This window comes from Triplophysa dalaica, unplaced genomic scaffold, assembly GCF_015846415.1.
Source record: "Triplophysa dalaica isolate WHDGS20190420 unplaced genomic scaffold, ASM1584641v1 Contig8, whole genome shotgun sequence".
In the NCBI taxonomy this organism is placed as follows: Eukaryota; Metazoa; Chordata; class Actinopteri; order Cypriniformes; family Nemacheilidae; genus Triplophysa; species Triplophysa dalaica.
Window position 1 is genome coordinate 361,733 of NW_026622642.1, and position 23,978 is coordinate 385,710.

At 36.9% G+C, this 23,978-nt stretch overlaps 1 protein-coding gene across 1 annotated transcript in view; it reads right to left on the bottom strand.

Moving 5' to 3' along the window:
- Nucleotides 1-23,978, bottom strand: part of LOC130417021 (ALK tyrosine kinase receptor-like) — a 75,977-nt gene that overhangs the window by 50,544 nt on the left and 1,455 nt on the right. Inside the window, exons 2-4 of the mRNA XM_056742360.1 lie at nt 12,349-12,474; nt 2,763-2,897; nt 2,434-2,534 (exon numbers count right to left, since the gene is read on the bottom strand). Coding sequence (XP_056598338.1) covers nt 2,434-2,534; nt 2,763-2,897; nt 12,349-12,474 — 362 coding nt within the window. The remainder of the gene's footprint in view (nt 1-2,433; nt 2,535-2,762; nt 2,898-12,348; nt 12,475-23,978) is intronic.

Here is a 23,978-nt window from a genome sequence, read left to right on the forward strand (position 1 = left end):
CTGCACCCCTTTATTCCATTTGCAACCCTCCATTTCAGTGTTTTTCCTCAACTGTATTTCAGTTGTGTAATTTACCTTTCCCAGCAGGTTTGTGTGTGAGGCAAAGAATGATGGGGACAAGGTCTATGAATTGAGAATCTAAAATGGACGGCACTTCCTGACTAAAGTCAGACATTTCCATGCTTTAAATGGACATTTACATTCCACATTTGGTTGCCAAATTTCAGTGTAATTAAATTCAGACATTAAAATGTGGGTGAAACAAAAACCTCCTGACTCTGGGCTGTAGTCTGTCAGTAGCTTTAAAAAAACAGACCATTTGGCTATTACACACCCTAAAAACATCACATATTGCTTTAAACATTGAAAGAGTACCAGCTAAAACCAGATTTTTGGTGTGAAACCTTTTTTTATGACACCTTATGTTAACATTAAAGTTATAAGAACAAACTACATAGTAGGATGATATTGTGAAATGAAAAAATTAAATGAATTTAAGTGAAGTCAGAATCACTCGTCGATAGATTATTGTTATAGTCACATGTTCAGAATGGAACACGGCTTTACTATTTGTTTAGTACAATTACTATTTTGTTACACTATTATGTTTTAAAGGCTATTTTTAGAATAGCGTACTACAATATTATTGACTTTTCAGTAGCTTATTTAGCATGCATATTGTACATTATATGTAGACAATATGTTCATAGCAGGTAAGCATAAAATGTCCAAATACATTACATTTAGTCATTTAGCAGATGCTTTTATCCAAAGCCACTTACAAAGAGTCTAGGGAGCAGTAAGCGATATGTCAAACAGGAGCAATAATACCATAGGGGCCAATACAAGGTTACTGGTTTCAACAAAAGCTAGACCACAACCTGTTGGGAGAAAGAGAGAGGTTTAGTCTTTTTTTTCGTTTGTCTGTTAAGTATTACCAGAAGAGATGGGTTTTAAGTAGTTTTTTGAATGTTGTGAGAGATTTGGTTGACCGGACCGAGTTAGGAAGAATGTTCCACCAGGAAGGTGTGAATGAGAATGAGAGGGAAAGCGATTTACTGCCCTTACGGGAAGGCAATACAAGACGCCGCTAGCTTAAGGAATGCACGGATCTTGATGGGGTGTAGTAGTGTAGGAGGTAAGGTGCAGATCCAGTTATAGGTCTGTTGGCAAACATTAGTGACTTGAATCTAAAATGGGCTTCAACCGGTAGCCAGTGGAGAGAGATGAAAAATGGTGTCACAGGAGCCCTTTTGGGTGGTTGGAAGATGAGGCGTGCTGCGGCGTTCTGAACCAGCTGGAGCGGTTTGATAGCCTTTGCAGGAAGACCAGCAAGGAGAGCATTAATAACCTTTCTAATGTTGAATAAGGCATATCGGCATGTCTTTGCAATGTGATAATTGAGGGACAGCTTTTCATCAAATACGACTCCTACGTTCTGGCTGTTTCGGAAGGAGTGATTGTGGTATTTTCAAATTGGATGGTGATATCGTCTTGCACCGTGGGGTGTGTCGGAAACACAAGTAGTTTTGTCTTGGCAGGGTTCAGCTGGAGGTGATACTCATTCATCCAAGCTGTCATGTCTTCTAGGCAGGCTGAAATGCGTGCAGCTACATTGGTATCGTCTGGGTGTCGTCAGCATAAAAGTGATTTGAGAGGCCATGTGCCCGTTCGATGGGTTCCAAGGATGTTGTGTAGATTGAAAAAAGCAGCGGTCTAAGCACTGATCCCTGAGGGACCCCAGTGATCATGTGGTGAGCAGTGGACAGCGAGCCCCTCCATGACACCCTGATGATCTGTTGGAAAGGAGGATTTGAACCAGCGGAGTTGAGAGCCTGAGATTCCTAGAGATGACAAGGCTTCTAGAAGTATCTGGTGATTGCCAGTGTCAAACGCTGCAGTTAGGGCTAGCAGAATCAGGACCGAGGATGTAGATTCAACCTTGGCTAGCCGCCGTGCTTCTGTGATCGATAGCAGTATATCAAATTAAACTTAAAGGGAAAAAGGATTTTTTTTGCAGATTTAAATCACATGCTTGCTTCTCAAACGTAAAGCAGACACCAATTAAGGATGTTTTTCTTTGCATTTGATTTCTTTTTCAGATTTGTATGAAAAAAGCTGCTTACTAAACACAACACACATAGAATCTGCAGAAACAGTGTAGTTACTATAGCCTTTCTCTTTTCTTCTCTTACTGGCCATAATGTAAAATCGCCCCAATTGCTCATCTAATATTTGTATTCTGTGCAAGGCTAAAGATGTAGTGTTGAGATCTTTGTGCAAAGGCAAGAACACATTTGCTAGCAACACCAAATTAGACTTGATAGAAACTGCTTAAACTGAATTTCCTCGGATATCCAGCCTATTGGACAATCACAGCATGCCCCAGCTATGGATGTTTGCGGAATACAGAAAATGGTGGAGCCTTCTTACCATGCAAGGGGCATTCCGCAGTGGGTAGAAGAAAAGCGGACTTCGGACTTGGGCTAATCCCCGCTGACCTTTGGGCTGACTGTCAATGGCCAACACAGCCCCTGCCAGAGTGATGAAAGACATGAAACAAATTCACAAAAGGTAATATCCTACCAAAAGAAAAAACATGAAATATTGACACCTTGTCCCTTAAAAGTCCACCTCTAAGTTTTATTTGAAAATAAAGGCTTGTGAGCTTTTAAAAATTACTAACAAAAATTTTGATATTACTTTTGTGGAAAACTTCTTAAACAATTTGATTTTAATTTGAAGAAGTTTGGGCAGAGCACCTGATGATGGACAGGTGTTTCTTAGGCCTTTGGGAATGGATGGATGGACCCGCCATTGGGGACCGCTACCTGGAACCACTTGCCAGCTGCAGTCTTCCCTTCCAAATGAGCAATAGCTTCCATTAAGGAACTGACCTAAAGAAAAAAAACAATAAAATAAGACATTTTGAGAATACTGAGAGACCAGAAAGTAAAAGAAAGTGGAGGTGGAGAAAGAACACTAAGCCGAAAGCAAGAGAAATTGGGCTCACAATTGTACCCCTAGTTCAAGCACTGGAAAGCCTTGATGAAAAAGTCTTTGACCATTTATGAATGTCTGAAGAGGCATAACAGGAAATCTGAGAGATAAGCAATGCTCCTGAGTGCAAATGAGGGTATGTTTTTCAGGTAAAGCAACAGAAAGACAGGGAATAAAATGAAGAAAGGCCATATTAGCAACGCCCCCCTAGTCCTCCTTTCAACAGACAATTCATTCAGGCCCTCTCTGGGCTGCAGGGAAGGATCTGACCTTCATTAAGAAACATGGGGAGAAGAAACATGCTTGCCCTCCAGCGATCAACTTGCATTACTGAGGATAAATTGCCTATAGGCTTAGCTTGAAGTGATCATATAATCTGAGTTTAAGCGTATAGAATGACATGTTGCCAAGCAGTGTCTCTATCCACAGGATCAAATATAACAAATAGATAATAGAAAGACATTGTTAATGTAGAACAGTTCTTTTTTTCCTTGAAAAAAGAATAAGAATAGTCTAAAAATACAATTTATGGGTTTATTGACAATTATTCCATATGCATAATATATTCCTAATGCATAAAAATGCAATTATGTTGAAGGTTTAATACAGCAAGAAAACATGGTTGCTCTCCAGTGATTTACTGAATTACTAAAGATAAATAGCCTGCTCGCATGCAACAGTAGATGCATAAAATGACATGCGACATTGACATGTTTTCAAGCAGTGTCTGCTTTTAGGATGAAGCGTGACAGTTCAGATTGACAGTCTGTGCTAGTGTTTTGCTTCTTTAAAGTTGTCTTGTCAAAACGTTTCATGTTTTAATTAAATAAAAGAAGATCCTCTGCTTCTTTATCATTATTTTACTTTTATCAATTTCTTTGTCGTTTAGACCATTTATAGACCAATATCTGTGCCCTTATTTTAATTAAAAAATAAAATATATTACATTTATATTCTCAAAACTGCAGAGTCTCATGTAGACACATCTTATCTGTTTTTTGTAAGTCTATTATCAACCAGCTTGACAAAAAAGTAAATTAAAGAGTCAACGAAACCTTTTTGTGTAAATGAAATGTGTTCGATGCATGTCAAAAGAGAATGATTAGGAAGTTGCTAATCGATATCAATTCCTGTGGTGGCATATTGAGCATGAACAGTGACATTCAGGTTTGTTCTAACAATAAACAACAGTAAATGCTCAGAATCTTGTTAAAATCTCAACATTTGAGTGGGTGTCATTTGTTTTTGTCTTGAATGCTGCAGGCAGAAAAATTAAATTTGATTTCCGCTTTTGTGATGGATTGATTTGAGAGGTGTGAGGTAGCATCACCTAATCATCCACTGAGGGAAGAAGTGCAACACTTAACTCACTGCCATTAACTAGGAGAGAGTACACACATCGACCACACGTGACCACACTCATGAGGATTAGCAAGAGAAGCGATGACAACTTTAGAGAGGCAGCACTCTGCATCAGTGATTCAAAAACTGCAGCCCACCCCCAGGTCTTAAGCAGCACTGCTTTAAACATGTATAAAGTAATAACAATATATATTAATTGTTTATCATTTATGTATAAAATATATATTTTGTTTTGCTTTCAAATAGGTTAATTATCAATAATCGATTCCAACATTTTTTTTTTGCGTTTATAGTATGTGTGTGTGTGTGTGTGTGTGTGTGTGCCATAATTTTTTTACATAAATACACAAAAACATGTAAGTGTATTAATTTAGGAAATTACTAATATACAGTATAATTAAACACAAGATACATTTAAATATAAAATGTATTTAAATGTATGTAAATATTTGTTAAATATATTAAATATATAGGCTATGTGTGTGTGTGTGCATTTATATAAATAAATAGGTATACACGTATTTATTGACACAAAAAACTTTTGGTATCAATTAATGCTAATTAATCAATTTGAAAGCACTATAATTTTTTTAAATACTTTCATATATTATATTATATAATATTTAAAATGTATATATAGATATTAATATATTTATTTATAATTGTATAAATCCATCTATGAGGAACCATCTTTGTTTATTTATTAATATAATTTTTTGCCCAGGCCTGTATGACAGTCATTATACTAAAACCTTAAAGATGACATAGAATTGAAAACTGTAATTACCTACATTTTCAAAACGACAATTAATTCAATGTTGGAAGGGCAAAAATATACAAGTTGAACCCGTATTTTTGTTCGGGCTTAGTAAGGAAATCACAATATTTTAAATTACCAAAAGTATATTTTAAAAACATTAAATTAAGGGTTATTTTCAAATCCAGTCAACATTCAGAATGGGGAATGTTGGCTGAACTAATTAAGACAAATCTAGTCCATATATGTACTTAAGACAGCAATACTGTAAAACTGTACGCAGTAAAATGCCCATAATACTGTTATTTGGTCATGAAATGTAGTATTAAGAGTTGTTCAGGCGAGAATGTATCTGTTTTAATTTCAAATATACGATTGGTTAAAGCGGCTGTCCGCAAGTTCTTTCGAATAAAAATTTGTAGTAAAACTGTGTCATTATCCTTGCGGAAAGCTTGTAATCATGGTTTGTAATTTGCCCTGTCGGGTCGACTATCCCGGAGATCCTTAGATGGTTTCTTTCGTCTATGCGTAATTTCGTCACGTTCGTACACAGAACGAAGGGGTTCCGGCTGCTAGCCAGCGTGTGGATGCGAGTGACAGGCAGTTTCTGTCCGGTTCACTTCATGGGAGTTTCCATGAAAAATAACAAAATGACTCCGCACCGAAATAATATCAAAAGACTTCAACACAGAACCATTTGCGCTATTTGTGTCTGTTTATGTTCTTATTTGTTTCGTGCTATATCATCTGCAATGTTATCTGTTTTTATTATGCGCTCCTGATGTACAGCGATGATTCTCACAACTGCACTGTCACAGGCCACAACTAAAAACATCAGACTCATCCATGCATATGAGCAGTGCCGAATCACAACTCACGTAAAGAAATACCTCACCTGCAGTAGCAATTACAAACTGAGATGGCGACAAAGAGGCTATCCTACAGATTGCCGCTTTAATAAAGATAGCGTTTGTTGAAAATTTGCTCGGATACTTTCGGATGGCGAGATCCAGGCAATCACCAGGCGTTCAGTGCTCATGCACCCCGCCCAATGCAGCCTCACCTAGGACAAGTGCTTCTGAAATTTGTCGCTGGCTCTGATGTCTCTGTGGCGAAATCTATTAAACTTATTGCTTAACGTAGAAATATGTTATTAGGGTAACGTGGGCTTAATTTGTGTGTTTTTGCCTGTGCAGTTTATTCAACTAAAATGGCATGAGTTTGAGTATTTATTTGAGAACTTGGGTGAATTATTCATTCATGTTTTTCTCTGTTATCCAATGTTAGTTCCAGGTCCAAGCAGAAATTTAAAAGAATCACTGGATGAATCTACACTCAACTTTCCACAAAGACTTGGAAGTCCGTGCTCAAGATCTGATCAGGATGTATCAAACCAGAAGAGGTGATAGTCAAGATGATTTAAATGCTACTAAGAAGCCTAACGTAAATGAGGCATACATGCACACTGTTCTCGAATAAATTCATTTGTATATTTGTATATTTTAACCTATGTTTTCTTTATTGAAGACCGCAGATACATGCATCGATGGATGGTAGCAAGTGATTCATTATAACAAACTCAAAAAATAACTATGTTTTGCATGTTCAATCGGCCTTTTTGTAGTTCAGCAAATAAGTTTGCTGTTGTATTTCAAATGTAATGTCTGTCAACCAGATCACTTTATCATGTGTGCTCAGTCAATATGAGAAGTACTTTTATGAATTAAAAGCTATGTCTTGGTTTATTAGTGTGGTTTACTTTTTGTGACTGAAAGATTCCAGTTAATATTTTTTGGTAACAACCCTGATGTCCAATTATTTATAACTAGTTCCACCGGTTTTTCTAGTTAAAATTCCCAAATAATAAAAAATTACTTGAAGTAACAGATAAAACTGAAAATACTAAAATTTTAATTGACAGACTTACTTTGGTGTAATGTATATTTCAAAACTAATAAAAACACTTTAGTTGAATGAACTATAAAACTAGTTAAGCAAGAATACTTTTGTACATGGAAATGTCATTTCGTGAGCCTCAAACACTATTATTTCGTCCTGCTCATGTAAATCTTGTGCATGCAAAAGACCATAGAAAAAGAGGTCAATCCCAACATAACACCGACTACGACGTTACAGTGGGTATGTACATTGCATAGAACCGCCCCATGTTCTTGGCCAGCCGGACGTGCACAGCCGAATGATTGGAAGTTCTGCGGGTATTGTCAATTGGGTTGGGCGAAGTCTACCAAATTGGTAGTCCATAGTAAAAATAAGTTATGAAGTGAGGTGTGTTGTCTGTAAAGAGCAAGCTTCTCAGTTATAAACTCATGCGAGTCTTCTTTATACAATGCAAGCTGCGAAGCCACGCGTCTTCTTTATACAGGTATAAAGTCAGGAGGTTCTGCGCAAGCTGAGCGTCTTCTTTAAACAGCACAAGCGGCACTGCTATAAAGTCATGCGCATCTAATCTGAATAGTGCGATCTAACAACGGAACAGGGCAAATATTAGACATACATTCTGCATATTTTGCATGTAATTGGGATTAAGTAAACATATGTGAAGAATTTTAACATAAAGAGCTTGATTTTGTTGAATTAAAAGCCCAAAACTGTAGCAGGTCCACGAGAGCCACGGACACTGACTGAGTAACAAAAAATAAACGCCAAACATGGGTTTAAAAGTGTTTCAAAATTCTGTACAATAAAATTGGCTTCAAAATAACATTATCCTCTGTTGTTGTGGATGCTGATATAGTTATCATTATTGGTGTGAATAAACTTAGGGGTTTCAAATGGATGTAAATGCAGTAAAAAACACAGTTTTGTCTATATAGTTGTCATTTCAAATAATTTAAATTTACATTTAACACAATATTCTGTACCAGTTAACTGAATTTAAGTCATTGGTTGTTTTGCATTAAGAAAAGAAACATGCAGTGCATACTTAAAATATTTGTATTTACAGATAATAAGGATAGTCACTATTTTTTTACAACCTGTGTTTAAAATACACTTTAGAGCTTTAAATGTGTAGACACCCAACAAAAGTGCTTTCAGGTTCATGTTTTCAACTTTAAATAAAAGATACTACCGTTGTAGAGTCTTACTGTAGGTCAGACGGGCTGCAGAAGGAAATGACTTAGGGGACACCTGAAATTGTTAAGGGGGCTTAACTTTAAACCAAAAACAAGATTTGCTTTAAGACTTTTTCAACGCAGTGCTCCCTAAAATACTATATATAAACACGTATATACTGTACAGCTAATCAAACAGACCAAACTAAAACAAATTGAACTGAATATTTAAAAAAAATGTAGAATAATTTTATCAGACATCTTACATTTTTAGAAGAGCTGCAGTCTTCTTGATTTGGCATTGGATATCCTCACCAATTTGTCCTGACATTCTATTTGTCAGGTTATGTTCAAATGCCAGTTGAATGCTTTGTGCTTTCCTCTGATGCGACATGCCACGTCTGTGCTGAGTGAACACATTAGTGAGGGTGGAAAAATTGTTTTCACAGGTGGCTGTGGATGCCCCAAATGTTATTCTGTTCCTAAGCACTGTGTAAACCAATAGCATGGCAGTAAGAAACGCAGTAAATTGTTGCAGTACATCAAGAGGGCTCCATCAAGGTTCGAACAAAAGATTTCGGTCTGTACAAATTGATCAGCGATTGCGTTTGTTGAACCATGATGATATTTACATTTACATTTACATTTAGTCATTTAGCAGATGCTTTTATCCAAAGCGACTTACAAGTATCCAACGTACTGAAGAAAAGTATTTTGCATTCATTCTTATCTACTTTGTCACCCTGTCCAACAGAACTTTCAAATACAAAGTGCTGAAGCCCTTTACTCTGGTATTTTGGAAGAAATTCCTTCTTGCTCATCATTACATTAAACTCACTATCACATCTGAGATTGTGAACACACTCACACACACTGTGTACAAGTTTTATGCACGTGTAGAGATCAGTTGATTCAGCCTGAAGTATCTTGTTTGCAGGATCAAGGAGAAGGAGGATCTTATGTACCATTACAACAATGAACTTGAAATCCTCTTAGAATATCGACCTTACCAGGCCTGAAGCCTGCTGCTTTCACAATTTCTTCAGTTACAAGGTCACTCGTGATTCCCTTTCCTTCCACAGAGCCATGCATTTTCATGTTCTTTTGCAGACGCATGCCTGGAAGATCCTTTTGAGGAATCCATTGCATGTCTCCAGTTAGAATAGCCGGTTAGTGTGAAGGCCTTGTAAGCATTAGCCCAAGTTATAAACTACATGGAAAACAAAAGTCTGCATCGGATTTTTGTGAATATTCCCAGCCATTCCCTTCCATTAAACCAACTACTTAAGAATGCACTTTTTTTTTTGCCATTAAACATTCAACATGGGTATGTTTGCAAGCAGATCTGAAGTGGGTTCTCTATTCGGAAGTCATCAGGCACCAGCAGGGGTGGTTGGGGTCAAGTCTGGGACTGGGCCTGTAGCTGGTGATTTGTGCTCGTGCTGGCTGCTGGCTCCGAGTGTGGGGCTTATTAAAAAAAGCAGCTACATTTTAATGGCTGTCATCTTTGTAAGGCTTACCCCCACTTTCAGTGTTCTTCTTCATGGCTGAAAAACGATGTGTATATTTTCTTATGTACATTCTCAATTTTTTTTACTTCACACGCAGTGTAGATCAAACTACAATCTATGATTTCATAACATTGCGAATAAATGTGGGGTAAATCCACACCTATACTATATATATTTTTTTTAATATTACTGGTTGCGTATTGTTTCATGTGCCTGAACACAAATGCCTAAAATGGAAAATTGTAGCTCACAACTCGACAAGATTATTGTTTGATTACACACATATTAAACATTTTCTATGTTACCATGACTCAAACTTATAATAGTATTGCATTTTACATTCATATTAATTTTTATTTTCAGAATCATACGACTCACCGCTGACCTTACACGTGGAGGAGTGTTAAATGAGATGCATGCAGTAGATAGGCAGCAAATAAAAATAGTTATGCCGCTAACAGAAATTAACGTTTATCCCTTTCTGTCCAATCATCTTGTAGTGCGATTATTAATCTACATTTCCCTGGAAAATGGAGACGCAAAGCCAGAACGCGTCTAGAACAAATAGATAAAGACGAAACCTAAAATAAATGTTCATTAGCCTATTATCTTTATTTCAGTTAGTCTTGAAAACACAAACACAATGCAGTTTTTATTTTTTGTAAAGCCTCGTTTTAAACGTTGCCATAGAGAAAATAAACTGAGGGGGCACAAATCAGATCTGAGAGTGCAATTCCCCCTTTTGCCCCCTCGTGGCGCAGGGCCTACTGTATGTACTGCTCTTGTGAGGACCTATTGATCTCAAAATGAGTCCTTCAGCAGTATGATTTCTCCTAAACAAAGGAACATTTATCTGAATGTGTGTGCTCCACACAATCCTTAAGTTTGCTCTCAATGTGATACAAATTCACTCGATGTTAAAAATTACATGAAACACTGAAAGCACTTGGTGTACTGATATGTTTGACACCATAGAGAACCTCTGCTCTGTTCAAATTGTACAATGCTCTGTACACACTAAGATAGCTCGCTTTCTTTTTAATTTCCAATTGCATCTGGCAGTATACAGTATGTAGGCCTACTGTGTTTGAGAGATGTGCTGTGAAGTGATATCACGGTTGCCTGCATCAATCAAAGTAGACCATGAGAAGAAATGGCAGAAAAATAAGGCGATGAGCGCTAACCTTAAAGGTCAAAGAATAGTAAGAATAGTAACATGCATAAAGCATCAGGAAGTGAAGGGGTAGGGCTGTCAGACAGGGAGATTATAAAATAACATGCTGTAAAATGCTGTAAATGTGGGATATATGTATTCCGAATGTTAATTGTACGGCTGTAATGACTTTAAATGTATAATTTGAGAAAATTACAGTGGAAGTGTGACTGAAATCTACTGTCCCAAATCCCTAATAGAGTAAAACCAATGTCAGGTCAGCTCATTGTTATACAGTAGTTAGGCAACCCTATTTACAACATTTACAGCACACTAACAAAATTGTACAAAAGTGTATTGTAGCAGTTCCATGATAAAGGTATCAAATGGCAATACCAATTAAATACAGCATCTTCTTGTAATGAATAATGCCATATTCTAATCTAATGGGATATTTTCCACCAACATTAAAACTCTGTCATAATTTAACCTCATGTCACTCAAAACCTGTAGGAAACTCTTCCATCATATTTAACATGACACAAGGGTGAGTCGATTATGAAGGAAGTTTTTGGGTGAACTATCCCTTCAACTAATCTACCTTGGTACTTTATACATTTTCTTATACTAAATTTACAGTTACATTTAAGATAATATAGCATCAATCACAATAGTTATACTTACAATGAAAAGTACTATGTTCTGTTATTAATGCTATTATATATACTCTTGTGTGATGTGAATGATATCTTCAGTGTCTATTGTATACTCTTTAGATAAGTTGTAGGAGAAAAGAGGATAATCTTATTTTATGTAAAAAGTGACATTAATTGATTGAACATTTCAATGCTATCTTCCCAGCATGACATTAGAAACAGTGTCCCTTAACAAACTGAAAACAAATATACTGCAGTATTTTTAAAGATGCATGGTAAAACCCCAGCACATTTAGTATAAAAGGACAGGCATTAACTTCTACCCTAATAAAATAATTCGGTAACACTTTATTGTAGGGACCAATTCTCACTATTAACAGGTTACTAATTACCATTCATATTATTAGCATGTTGGCTGTTTATTAGAACTTATAAAACACATATTCTGCATGACCATATTCTACATCCCTAATCCTACCCAATACCTAAACCACAATCACACAAACTATTAAAAAGCACCAGATTAGGAGTTTATTGAGGCAAAAGTCGTAGTTAATTGTTTGTTAATAGCGAGAATTGGACCTTAAAGTTTGAGCGATAATTCAAATTAAAGAAACATTATGGACTACTACATTTCCTTCATTTACCTATCATTGGTCATTTTATTTTATACACTTTATTCAGAAAGAGATGGCTGCTGAGGCAGAACAGTTCCCACAATGTCTAATGAACACAACTTCTGTTATATATTGAGCAAACACCCTATGGTTTCATTAAAGACCTGCTGTCACCCTCCCGCTCCCCCGTCCTCCAAATGGACTACACTAATACTCACGGCAATGTTCTCCCTCATCGTCCCCTTGTGGACAGTCAGGGTTGAAGTCACACAGCTGGCTCACATTGATCTCTCTGCCCTCTCTGCAGTGATAGCGGCCCCGGAGAGTGACGTTTCGAGAGGTTTCTGTGAGTAAGAAGACAAGAGGGTATCAGAGACACTAATTACAGAGAGAGTTCCCCTGAAGCAGCCTAGGTTTCAATACCTCAAGGGCACAGTGGTGATAAAACAGATTTTTAATGCCAGTAATTCTACGATTCCAGGGTCACCCCTACTTGGGATGTACTGTTTGCTCAAGCAGTTCAAATCATTAACCATTAGCCTACTGCCACCTCACTTTCATCATATATCTTTTTTACAGCAGGACATTAGGTGTATTGCTAAAGACAGAGGATTGCTTTATGTCTCTCCAATAGAGTGTCTGCCAAGAAAGTAAATCGGAGCGATACATTAAAAGCTTTTGTACAAACAAACACAAAGACATCAAGTAAATTCAGCACTTTGTGAAAGTAAATGAGCCGAAAGAGAACATAAAAGAAGCCAAGTCTCACTTGTTTTTATAGCTTCAGCAACAGGAAAGGATACTGACAAAGGCTATCAACAAATAAAAACACAAAAGCCCTTTTCCGTCCAATAAAGATATAATAGGCACTCAAAAATGTGGCAACAAAACACAAACACAGGCATGGGCAACATTTTAACATGAATGTATTCCACTTTCTGTTTTGTGATATGAATCATTTTTCTACAACACTATATTCATTGTGTTTTGTAGATTTTTTTTGCATATGGACCATTAGATGTAAAGGCTTTTTCAGCGTTAGCACATTTTAGAATATGTGGAACGGAACAATGGCCCAGATAAGTAGCGTGTGGTGACAGGATTTATGCGAGTTGAGTGTCTGATAGCATCACAGCGAACACGATCTAGCCACATTTTGAATATCTATGCAAATGGCAGACAGTCGGCTGCTGGAGCTGTACAAACGGGCCGCGCTCACCAGGGGTTCAATGATAAAGACTGATTGTACAGCGAAAAAACCGAAAAAAGCTTAGGCTCAGTGATGTGATTCATTTTTACTTCCTTCTTTAAAAAAATAAAACAAGGAAGATGTGATTTTTATCACTGGCAGCTACAGAGGCATAATGTGCCCTTGATCCGGAATACTGTTTTTGGTAAAATACAGGGTGAGAGCTGCCTCTCTGATATTAAAATGTTCCAACGCTGAGTGACGTGTCCAAGTATTCATTACCGCAGAGACCCAGATCAATTTTGAGAATTTATCAGTGATCAATCATTATTGTAAAAAATCCCCTTTTGTATCTTGGATCATAGCTAATACAGTTTCAGTTGTGGTAAGAAGACAAAGCAAGTGTGTACATAGCGTTTACAACGGATAAGAAATCACCTTTTAGTAGAGAAGACATTCTATTTTCTCTCTTTCACTCACGCTTTGTTTTTTCTCAACACGCTTTCATTTGTCTCCTAGTGACACGTCTTTAAAAGTCACATTTGCATGCGTTGAGCGAGACCTATCAGCTCATTTAATTGCATAGCAATTAATAGCTCTGTTTTACAGCTCAGCATGGCACTCTTGCTAAAGACAATATATATATATATATATATATATATACATTAGTGTTTTTAATCAAACTCTTTGTAAGTATGGAGAGAAAATAAATATAAACAAAGTTAAAATGTATTAATACACCAATCTCCTCTAATGCAGATGCTTTGTGATAAAAGAACAAGCACGTGATGGATATGTCGTACTAGCATCAGTGTGTAGATACAAAAATGATTTAATTATTGTTCAGCAGGCATTTGACAGTCAGCCGTAACAGTGAGTCATAGCACTGCCAGGAAAACATTCATGAAACTAAGCTAAGATAAAAGACTCTGAATCTGTCACTGCACATGGGGAAACCATTATGGTCGTGGATGGACTCTGCTGCACAAACGCAACATCTTGTAAATATTGCACCACCATGCTGAATTGTGGGTCACCAATGAACAGCATGGAAAGAATCTGAAATATTGTTTCCTCTCCATAAGAATATTGCAATGTAAGTACCACACTTCATGCACAACAAATGATGTGAAATAGTAGCCAGTTCCACTTTGGAAGGGGTTAAGTAACTTGTTTGTATACAAATCATGTAAATATTTTTAGATGCACATACTGTATGCACAGATTTTTTTTGTATCCTTTTTCACATATTACTCCACAAAAAACAAACCATGTTAAACATTGGGACCAGCTATTTTACAAATTTAGTATTAAGTGCTATTTGAACTTCATTATTAATTAAAAGCTTTTTCAAGCCACTTTGACCTTGATCAAACACTAAAGCTATGACCCTAATGTAAAGGTAAATGGGGCAAAGAATAAACTCAATGGATGAAAAGGATTTTTGTGTGCAAGTATAAAGGATGATGGATGCGTGTGTGTTCGCCATAGCAGAAAGATCAGCGTTTGCATTGTGCCCTGTAGAAAGACGCAGCTACAAGACGGCACAAAATGTGTTAGCTGAAAACGAGATGACAGTAAAGCATCTGAGTCATAGAGGACACACTGTGCTTCTCTCAAAAGTATCAAGGATAACATTAAAAAAAAGAGGTTTTCTGCATCCTGCTTCTGAGAATCTGGCTAATGGGATGAGACAAAATAAACCATTTGTTTTTCTCTGCAAGTTCATTGCACATTGTAGATGTTATTGTGGTACCTAGGGACTTAAATACAGCATGGAAAAAGCTCATATAAAAAAGTAAGTAATAAATATAAAATAAGTGAGATAATGGTAAATCTGAACCGGCCTAGATCAAAGACATTGACCGGTATTTTATTCTGATGCCCTCTGCTTTTTTTTCATACCAGCATTTTCCTATCTTTCCATCACTTATCAGTACTTTCCTGCATTTCTTCCTTCCTCTGACCTTTAAATTATTTTTGTATCTTTTATTAATTTCACTTCCTTGTTTTAAGCCTACTTCAACTTTAAGCAATTACTTATATACAGTGCTTTCAATATAAAGTAACCAAATTATATTATGTTTTTAATGTCTACTTTCTTCCTCTGATGTAGACACAACCTCATACTTAAATACTCTGTCATGTTTCATTGCGCCACAGAAATTACTGAGCCACATTAAAATATTGTTGTTTCATGGAAATTGTGAACTTACAGCCAAAACTGTACAAGACATGACTCAAAATAATAAAATAAAAATAACATTGTAACATTTTTTTTTCTTAGCTGAAAATGTTCCCTAGTTTGTTTTTGAATCTTCTGCACCATTGTAATGTATGATGGACAATGTAATAGACCTTTGGACTAAACAAGTGTTGCTACCAAAGAAATGCCATGGTTCCAACAGACATTCAGAATCAAAAGCCATCAAGTCATTTAGGAACCAGAATCATTAACTACAATCCAACTTTAGTTACACAATTTTAAGTAAAACCTGTTTACATTCTAAACTTTATCATTTAATAATGAGGTGCTTAGATGAGAATGTGAACTTGTGGACTCTACTTTCAGCTTCAATCATTTTCAGCGGCCTCAGAAAGCCCCCAACTCCCAGGAATGGTTAGATGAGCACACAGGTCTTAGTTGGGGCAGTCCAAGCCAATGTGTCTGATCTATGAGGAGAGTCATGGAGTTAATGCCCTTGGATTACACACCACCTTCCCTCAGGACAAGAGTCGAAATGGGGGGCATCTATTTAGGGATTCAATGAACTGTTTGGAACCATGCTTGATTGGCCAACGAAGGTTTGTGGCATCATTTGTCTCTGTCAGATTATTCCACATTGCCTGAGGGGCAAACGCATGCAAAAGAAAACTGTTTCATTTTGTTTTACTACTTTTTGGAGACGTTTTGGGGCTGCTGCATTAGAGAAGCAGACAAATCAGAGGAGACAAGTTGGTGAGGAAGACAAAGTGAGCTGATAAACCAAAGCTCTTATTGGTAAAAGGTGGTGTGTGTTCCTGCAAAGAAATATATAAGAGCCAAAATACATGTTAGTACTTCCACCATTTTCACTATTGCCAGAAACTGCGAATGCTTGTTCAATACATTGCAAGTATGCAGCAACATTGTCCATGCATACATTGAACATGCTTAATACATTCTTGAGTTGCAGTTATATACCTTTGTCAAATTGGATTTAAGGCTGTCACGATAAACCGACGATAAATATCACATGATTTATGCACAGCACAAGAACGGGAAAATGCTGCTGTATCTGAAAGCCATAGGCCGGTCTCGAGCGGAAACTCCAATTACGGACTGCAGAAGAAGACCACAACACGTTCTAGAATCTAGGAAATGCCTATGGACATCTTTTTTGACTGTTACTCAAGCCTCATCAGGAATTTTTATGATAACATAGTATATTTATAATGATCATGTTTGACGGGTGTTGCTTATTGCACATTATAAATTACTCAACCTCGCACTGCTTTTAGAGCGAGCAGCATTTCCTACTAATCCCAGAGCCGTGCTTCATGGACAAGCTACGCATTCAAAAAAATATTGACATATTGCATTTCGCAGCCATTTTTTTTACAATAACATTTAGTGGTATGGCGATTAATTATCGTGCAGCCCTACTTGGAATCATTGACACCTCCTGCAAGATTCATAGCTTGAATTGTCCTCCTTATCAGTAACAAAAAGATTTCTGCAATCATTCTCTGGAAAAAAATGAATATAAATGGCTGAAATGTGACTTCACATGATAGATTCATTTTATATGAGCTGTGTACTATAACAACACCCACTTTTGGATTATCACATTGTTGGCTCCGCCCACTGATGGTCAGTCTGAGGAGTGAGTGGATCTTAAGGAGTAGCCTGCTTGTTTTTCTTTCTGAAATTGATACTTCTTTAAACCGATAGTGAATATGCACTGTCACAAATCATTACTGCACTTCAAAACACAACTACAGTATGTGTGATGGGCAGAGCTGCCACCCACAGCATATGAAAGGGTTAAAATATGTTTGTTTTTATTCATTATGAAAGCCTGTGTTATGTTTACTAAGAAAAAAATCTGTTTTGAAATCCAACAGTGATTACAGTGCCATCTAAAGAAAACATTTAGGATTTGAGGAAAACACTGTTCACTTCTTTGAATGACACTTTTAACCATTTTAACACATTTTTTAAGCTCTACCCACTTTTGAACTGTAACCATTAAAAAAAAACTACTATAACTAAATGGTCCATTTATGTGGAAGAATGACAGATAAGTCAAAGACAATATTAACCCGAAGCTATACATTCACAGGGTATAGAATGCCTGACATGGCTATCTCATGTTCTAGACCAAGTCGAGACAGGCCAGTGTGAAGGCCAGCAGCGTTATATAAAAGGCTGCCCAAGAGAGATTAGAGGGCAGTCTGTCTGCTTCGTGACATCTCAGAGGCCTAGACCTTCTTTGATTCCAAGGTAGCCAGGTGCCTTGATGTTTTCGACGTGTTTGGTAAAGCTGGACGGACACATTAAAGCTAAATCTGCTTCATTTTGAAGATGATTGAAAAGGAGACTCCAGAGGTTAAGGGAAAAGAACTAGGCTATATGGGGAATTCAGTGGCTACAAGAGGAGTGGACACTTTGTATGCTACTGCAGTAAAACATAAGACGGATTCAGCTCTAACACCTACAGCTAAAACGAAGGTTTTGCCTTTTAGGTCTGATGACATGCCCCCAATATTTATTTACCAGCTGAAAAAACAGCCGTAGTTCTGACCAGTATGGATTTACATGCTAAGTCAGACTGGATAATAGCCATGCAAAACATATGATCCTTCTGGCAAAGCCGGTTGACAAAGGAACTCTTGCTGGGAAAGTTGTACAAGAAGGGGACATTTGTTAACCAACATTCCATGCTGGAAACAAGCATCCAAAACAGAGCACCCTCTTTTACCACAGGTTTACCATTGATATTAGCCACGACATACATACGCCTAACAGAATATGGTAAATGTTGTAAATTTAAGAAAAATGAATGGACTTAAAGGTACAGTTTGTAGAAACCGCCGCTAGAGAGCGCACAATCTAAATAACAACACTGCTGTAGCTTGATGACAATGTGAAGGAGTGGGAATGATTGGATCTTCTGTCTTCAACTCGCTAAAGCCCATCAATTAGACGGGAAGGAGAAATCATGTTAGTGGATGTGGTAAAGCTTTATAAATGTTGCGATTAATTGTGGTCCATAAATAAGGGACTGCTCAATAGACGCTAGACTCTACTTCCGCATTTGTCCACCACACTGTTATCATACGGTTTCTACGTCATGAAAGGCTGTAACAAAGGGTAACGCGGATATGACGCCATTGACAGGCGACTGGACAGCCCATTGTCACTGTTTAGAATGGAGATTTTCCCACGATTTATGAGTAGTTGGAAACATTTGAGATATTGTAAGTACTCAGCTAAACAAAATATATACCACTAGACTAGTGGTTTTTGGATATTTTACCGCAAAATTCTTACAAACTGCACCTTTAAGTAAAAAAATAAGTATTGCTTTTAATGTACTACTGAACAAGTTATTTTACAGGGCTGAAACCACCAGACGCATTGGTTGCTATGAAACGCCGAGCGTTGAAAAAACGTTGAGCGCTAGCTTTCTTAAAAAAACTAGGCACTTCCTAGGGAACAAAAAAAAGCAGGCCTTTCGCAGACATAAATGCATCAGTAGACAGCCCCTAAACATTTCCACAGAATAAAAACTTAAAATGTAGTCATTCTTCTAATCCTTACCATTTTACAATCTTAATTTCTCAAAATCTGCTTTTGTCAAGTGTTTTAAGTGACTTACAGCACTCTCAGTTTTAAATGAACTTTTTAACTACAAGTTAAATAAATTGTTATTCGTAGCAGAAAAGAATTACAGCTTTTGTTATTTCTATCACAGGAAATAAATGTAAGTGCAACCTACACACACTGACCTTTCTCCTGAAAAAATAAAAAGTGTAGGTCCTTTGAAAGAAGCTTAAATATACAGTGGCACAATGATGATAGCTGCTGCTGATGGTAGACTTTCTAAATATCTCTGTGGAAGACCTGGGGCAAGACAGGTAATAAATGCAGGCTTTTACAAATAATTTGTAGTCTGAAAGAAGAACACGGATTTCACAAGTTAAGAATTAAGTGCCTACAGGGTAGGAACATGGGAGACGATGAAGTGTGATGTAGGAAGGGGTAGAAACTAAAGAGCTGAAGCACAGGCACACAAAAATGTAAATGTATTTATTGACGGCTAATCAAAATGGCACTTTCTAGCAATTTTATCTCAAAAGCCATCTTCATAACGTTAGTATGAATATTAACTAATGGTATGTAATAGTATGAGGAAATGAAACAACCCATAAGAAAGACGTATGATCTGTTTAACTGTTTCTCTTAAACTGCAATGAGATGAGCAATCAAACTTTTGCCATGGAAACAGTATATTTCCAATAAATGCTTCCAACATCCACTTGTCTGGACAGTGCTATCCACATAAACAGCTTTATTGTTACAGTATTCTGTATGTCAGCAAATACTCGCAGCATGTATACATTAAGTACTACACAGGAGAAAGATCATGTGCTTTATTTTCTATGCTACCATTGGTGGTCAACACAGAGCATTGCTGCTTATTTGCATAAAGTCAAACTCTGCTGAGACTCTCAATGGCAACAATCACTAATATCCTATTAAACTGGCCACTTTCACTAACAATTGATAACTTCTGGTCATTGTCACTGCAAATTGTTGTCAATTTTAATAACTATTATGAGTCATGATTTGAAATATAAATATAGAAGCCGGTAGTTTGTTTAAACAATGACATTTGTTTTATTTCTTGAGGCCTGTCATTAGTGCCCAAAGCCAAGCTCAGTCCAAGAACATCTGATGCTGTTGATTTAAGCAGTGGGCCAGTCCAGCAGGGAAACAATTCATTATGGTGACATTTTAATAGCTGGCAAATGAAGGGATAGTATCACAAATACTTTTCTAGCTCTGTTGTGTACAGATTTGTACTGATTTGTGACACATGGGGTAATACGCCCTATAAAGACAAAATATTTACAAGATGTGGTCTACAAATCAGTAAATTGCCATAATGGTGACATTGGATGACACTGTGAATATCACTATTCTTACAAACTTGCAAATTCAAAGGAAATTCTGTCAATGTGAGTGTTTTTTGCAGAATAAGCAGCAAAATGAAATGTGACAATGCAGCGAATATCCTTCTTTAATGTCTAAAATGTTGTGTAAATTATGATATAACAGTAGCATTCAACAACACCATTAAATACAGATGCAAGGGGGATGCTAATACACTTTTTACACACTCATTATAGAACTTCTGATACCTAATAAACACCAGCCATCAGATCAAATTATAGTCAGTAATCATTCCGCTTTTACTCATCTAACAGTTATTTAATTATCTCATGGTGTAATATAATCAAACGGTGTGTCCTCTGCTGCTGATGACACTATCAACTTAATCATCATCACCACCAAAAATCATATTTTTTTACTTCTTTATCTTAAAAGCACTATACGCTTTTAAAGCTTGACATCATATGCCATACAAAAGTCCGTTCAAAACTCCTGTTTTGCACCTTTGAGCACACACTCTCCAGCCATAATCTAACTAGAAGACCTAAGTGTCATGCCCACTAGACTTCTCCTGAGATTCGTGTTCACTCCGTTCACAGCACAGCTCATTTCACTGACTCAGTCTCGCGGGTCTGAATGATTGATGGTTGGGGGAAAGGCTTGGCGTACTTTCACGGTCCATCCCAGGCTGCAAAGCAGCAGGTATTTCAGTGTTAAACCCTGACAACTGCACAGCTTAATAGGGAAGGGTATAGCCTGGGGAAGATTTGGTTGCTGGTTCAAATCCCTAGAGGCAAGTTGCAGTAATAAATTAATAAATGCAGCTCATTTTCTTGAATGGCTGTTGGCAAAATAAGAATGCATTCAGAGAAAGAGAGGGTTTTGTGTATGTAGTATCTTGATATTTTATACAATTTTATCTTCATGGATGTTTTGCTACATTATAAACATTTAAATTCCTAAAATTTGTGTAACTTAATCATTAATTTTTTAAAGAATGGAAGAAATATAACCTTAAGGTTAATACTTTATGAATCTGAACAAAAAAATAAATAAACAAATGCAATGGAAGTCAAAGCAATGCTATTCATTAAAATGGCATGACTGTCTTGCTCTGAGACATGGTTGTTTGTCTGGTTCACTCAAACAAACAAATGATGGCCCACAACCTGTCCTCTTTGTAACCGTTCAGCTAGATTTGTTCAAGTAGGGCTCACTCCTTAGCGCAAGCAAGTTAATTAGCGAAACACCCTTTAAAAGTGACCGTAAAAATAATCGACCGAGGAGGAACACTTTCTCCGAAAGTCATTTGACTCACAGTGAGAGATGATAGGAAATTGAACACCTTCACTTTGCACTTGCAGGACGGCACTGCAGTGGTCCTTCACCACGCACTTCCACCAGAAAAAGAGAGGATAACTCAAAGAATATAAATGGACCTCATCAAACCTCTGCAGAGCTCGACTCAGCCTGCCAGACACATTTTTATGATAGCGGTGTAATCAAAATCAGATTTGCCGGAGGGAGCAAAAAGCAGATGACTCAGACAGAAACAAATAGGGAGTGAGTTAACATTTTATGATTGGATGATCTACACCTCCGCACTGTCTTGAGTATGAGGTGAAGGCAGCAAGAGGGTGACGGTGGTTACATATGGTTACAGACGTCAGTGCTCTACCAGGAGTGTAAATCACACAGAACCAGAAAATCTCACTGGTTTTATTAAGGCAAGCATCACTTCCACTTTAATTCATTTGAACAAACTCCTATCTGTACGTATCACAGTTCAGTATACCTCACACCTTTGTGGTAGGAACATGAATCATACCTTAAATCGCACTGCCTGTTAAGGAGGTGTGCTATTACTTTTCTAAGATATTGGACCGCTTCATCTGGTGGATAGAATGGGTGAATAAAATAATTCCATGGATCCCAGTGGATGAAATTGAGCCATGTCTAAGGGTCAAAGTGTTGTACTGTATTGTAACAATCAGTATAACTATAACACCTTTGCCATTTGCTTTTGCATAAAATGTCAAATTCATATCATTTCTCCCTAAATTTTGCCATGGAATTGGCAAAAAAACAAATTCCAACCATTTTTACCTGGCAAAAATCAACCATTATTATTAACTAATAAGACAATTAATAGTAACTTATCAAAAATCATCTTTGTTAAAGGAGTCAACATCAGCATAGCAACACCCAGAACACAATGCAGCAAATTTTGCAACCAAACACATTTTCGTCCAAAAAATAAATGATTGTTTTGCCTCATGAACGCTCTTGATAATTTAGCAAAACTGATGCAACAAAAACAACCAACTGGCTACTTGTAGCGCATCTTAGATTACAGCAATTACTTAATCTCATTAAAAGAGAATTTCAAGCCTTATCAAGCACATCTATCTAACACAACCACACACACACAGGCCTCAGCTTTGCAAATCAGCACGTCAAACGAACACCTTTTCGGGTGGCAGCCTGCAGGTAATTCGAGATCTAGTGGCAGGTGCTTCAGGAAGACAAGCCATGCTGTAAAGCGTGTCAATCTGCTAATATCTATTATGGCAAGCGAGAACAGATTAGAGAAGGAGAGAACAGGGCATTTAGCAGCAAGAACAGAGAACACATCGTGCCTCAAAACAGGAACAGCCTGTCGAACGTAGTGACTCCCGGAGGGATTTGTTTGGGCAGACCCAAGAAACTAGGCTACTGAGCTACACCACCCTGAAACAATTAGAGATCTGTCTGCTTCTGAATTTGCATGACAAGCAGCGTTCTGTTCCCTGTGGTCAGACATGGGCAATTTCCCCGCCAGTTATTGAATCAGGAAGCACAGAGCAGGAAAAAAAGAAAATAAAAAAAATGTGAGGAGAAAAAATTGAGTTGCTGTAGTTGTTCTATAAGGCATGAAGGCTCTGCAGAAAATGTGGTTTAAATGAGGAAGTGGGAAAAGACAGTTGCTCAACAAGCATGGTTGTAAAGTCTGGAGAATACTGAAAAGCATTGTTTCAAGGCATCAGACTGTTGTATAATGTGTTTTTCTATCTTTGAAATTGATCTTATCTTATAAATTTGAGTTAAGTCCAGCACAGCTTTTATAAAATGAATTAATAATTATTATATTATATTTTTTTATTATTCTATAAATATTTTTTCTGGTCTTCATGTTCATTTAAAGTCTATTGGTAATTTAGTTTATTCATGTTAATAAATAAATGTTGAACTCATGTTTATACAACTTGAATGTGATTATGTGATAATATATGTAGAAATTAACATTCAACTAGATTAATAAACGTTGTAAAACATTGTTTTTTGTTGAGCATATTTTTTTACTCCGATGATAACTAAATAAAGCTAATGTTAACTAAATAACGTTAGTGATAAATAAAGAACTAATTTGAAAGTCCCAGTGACAATTCTTATTTTTTCATGAAATACTGCAGTGTTTATAGTAAATAGCTTATCAAAGTGGGTCATTATATTTAAAA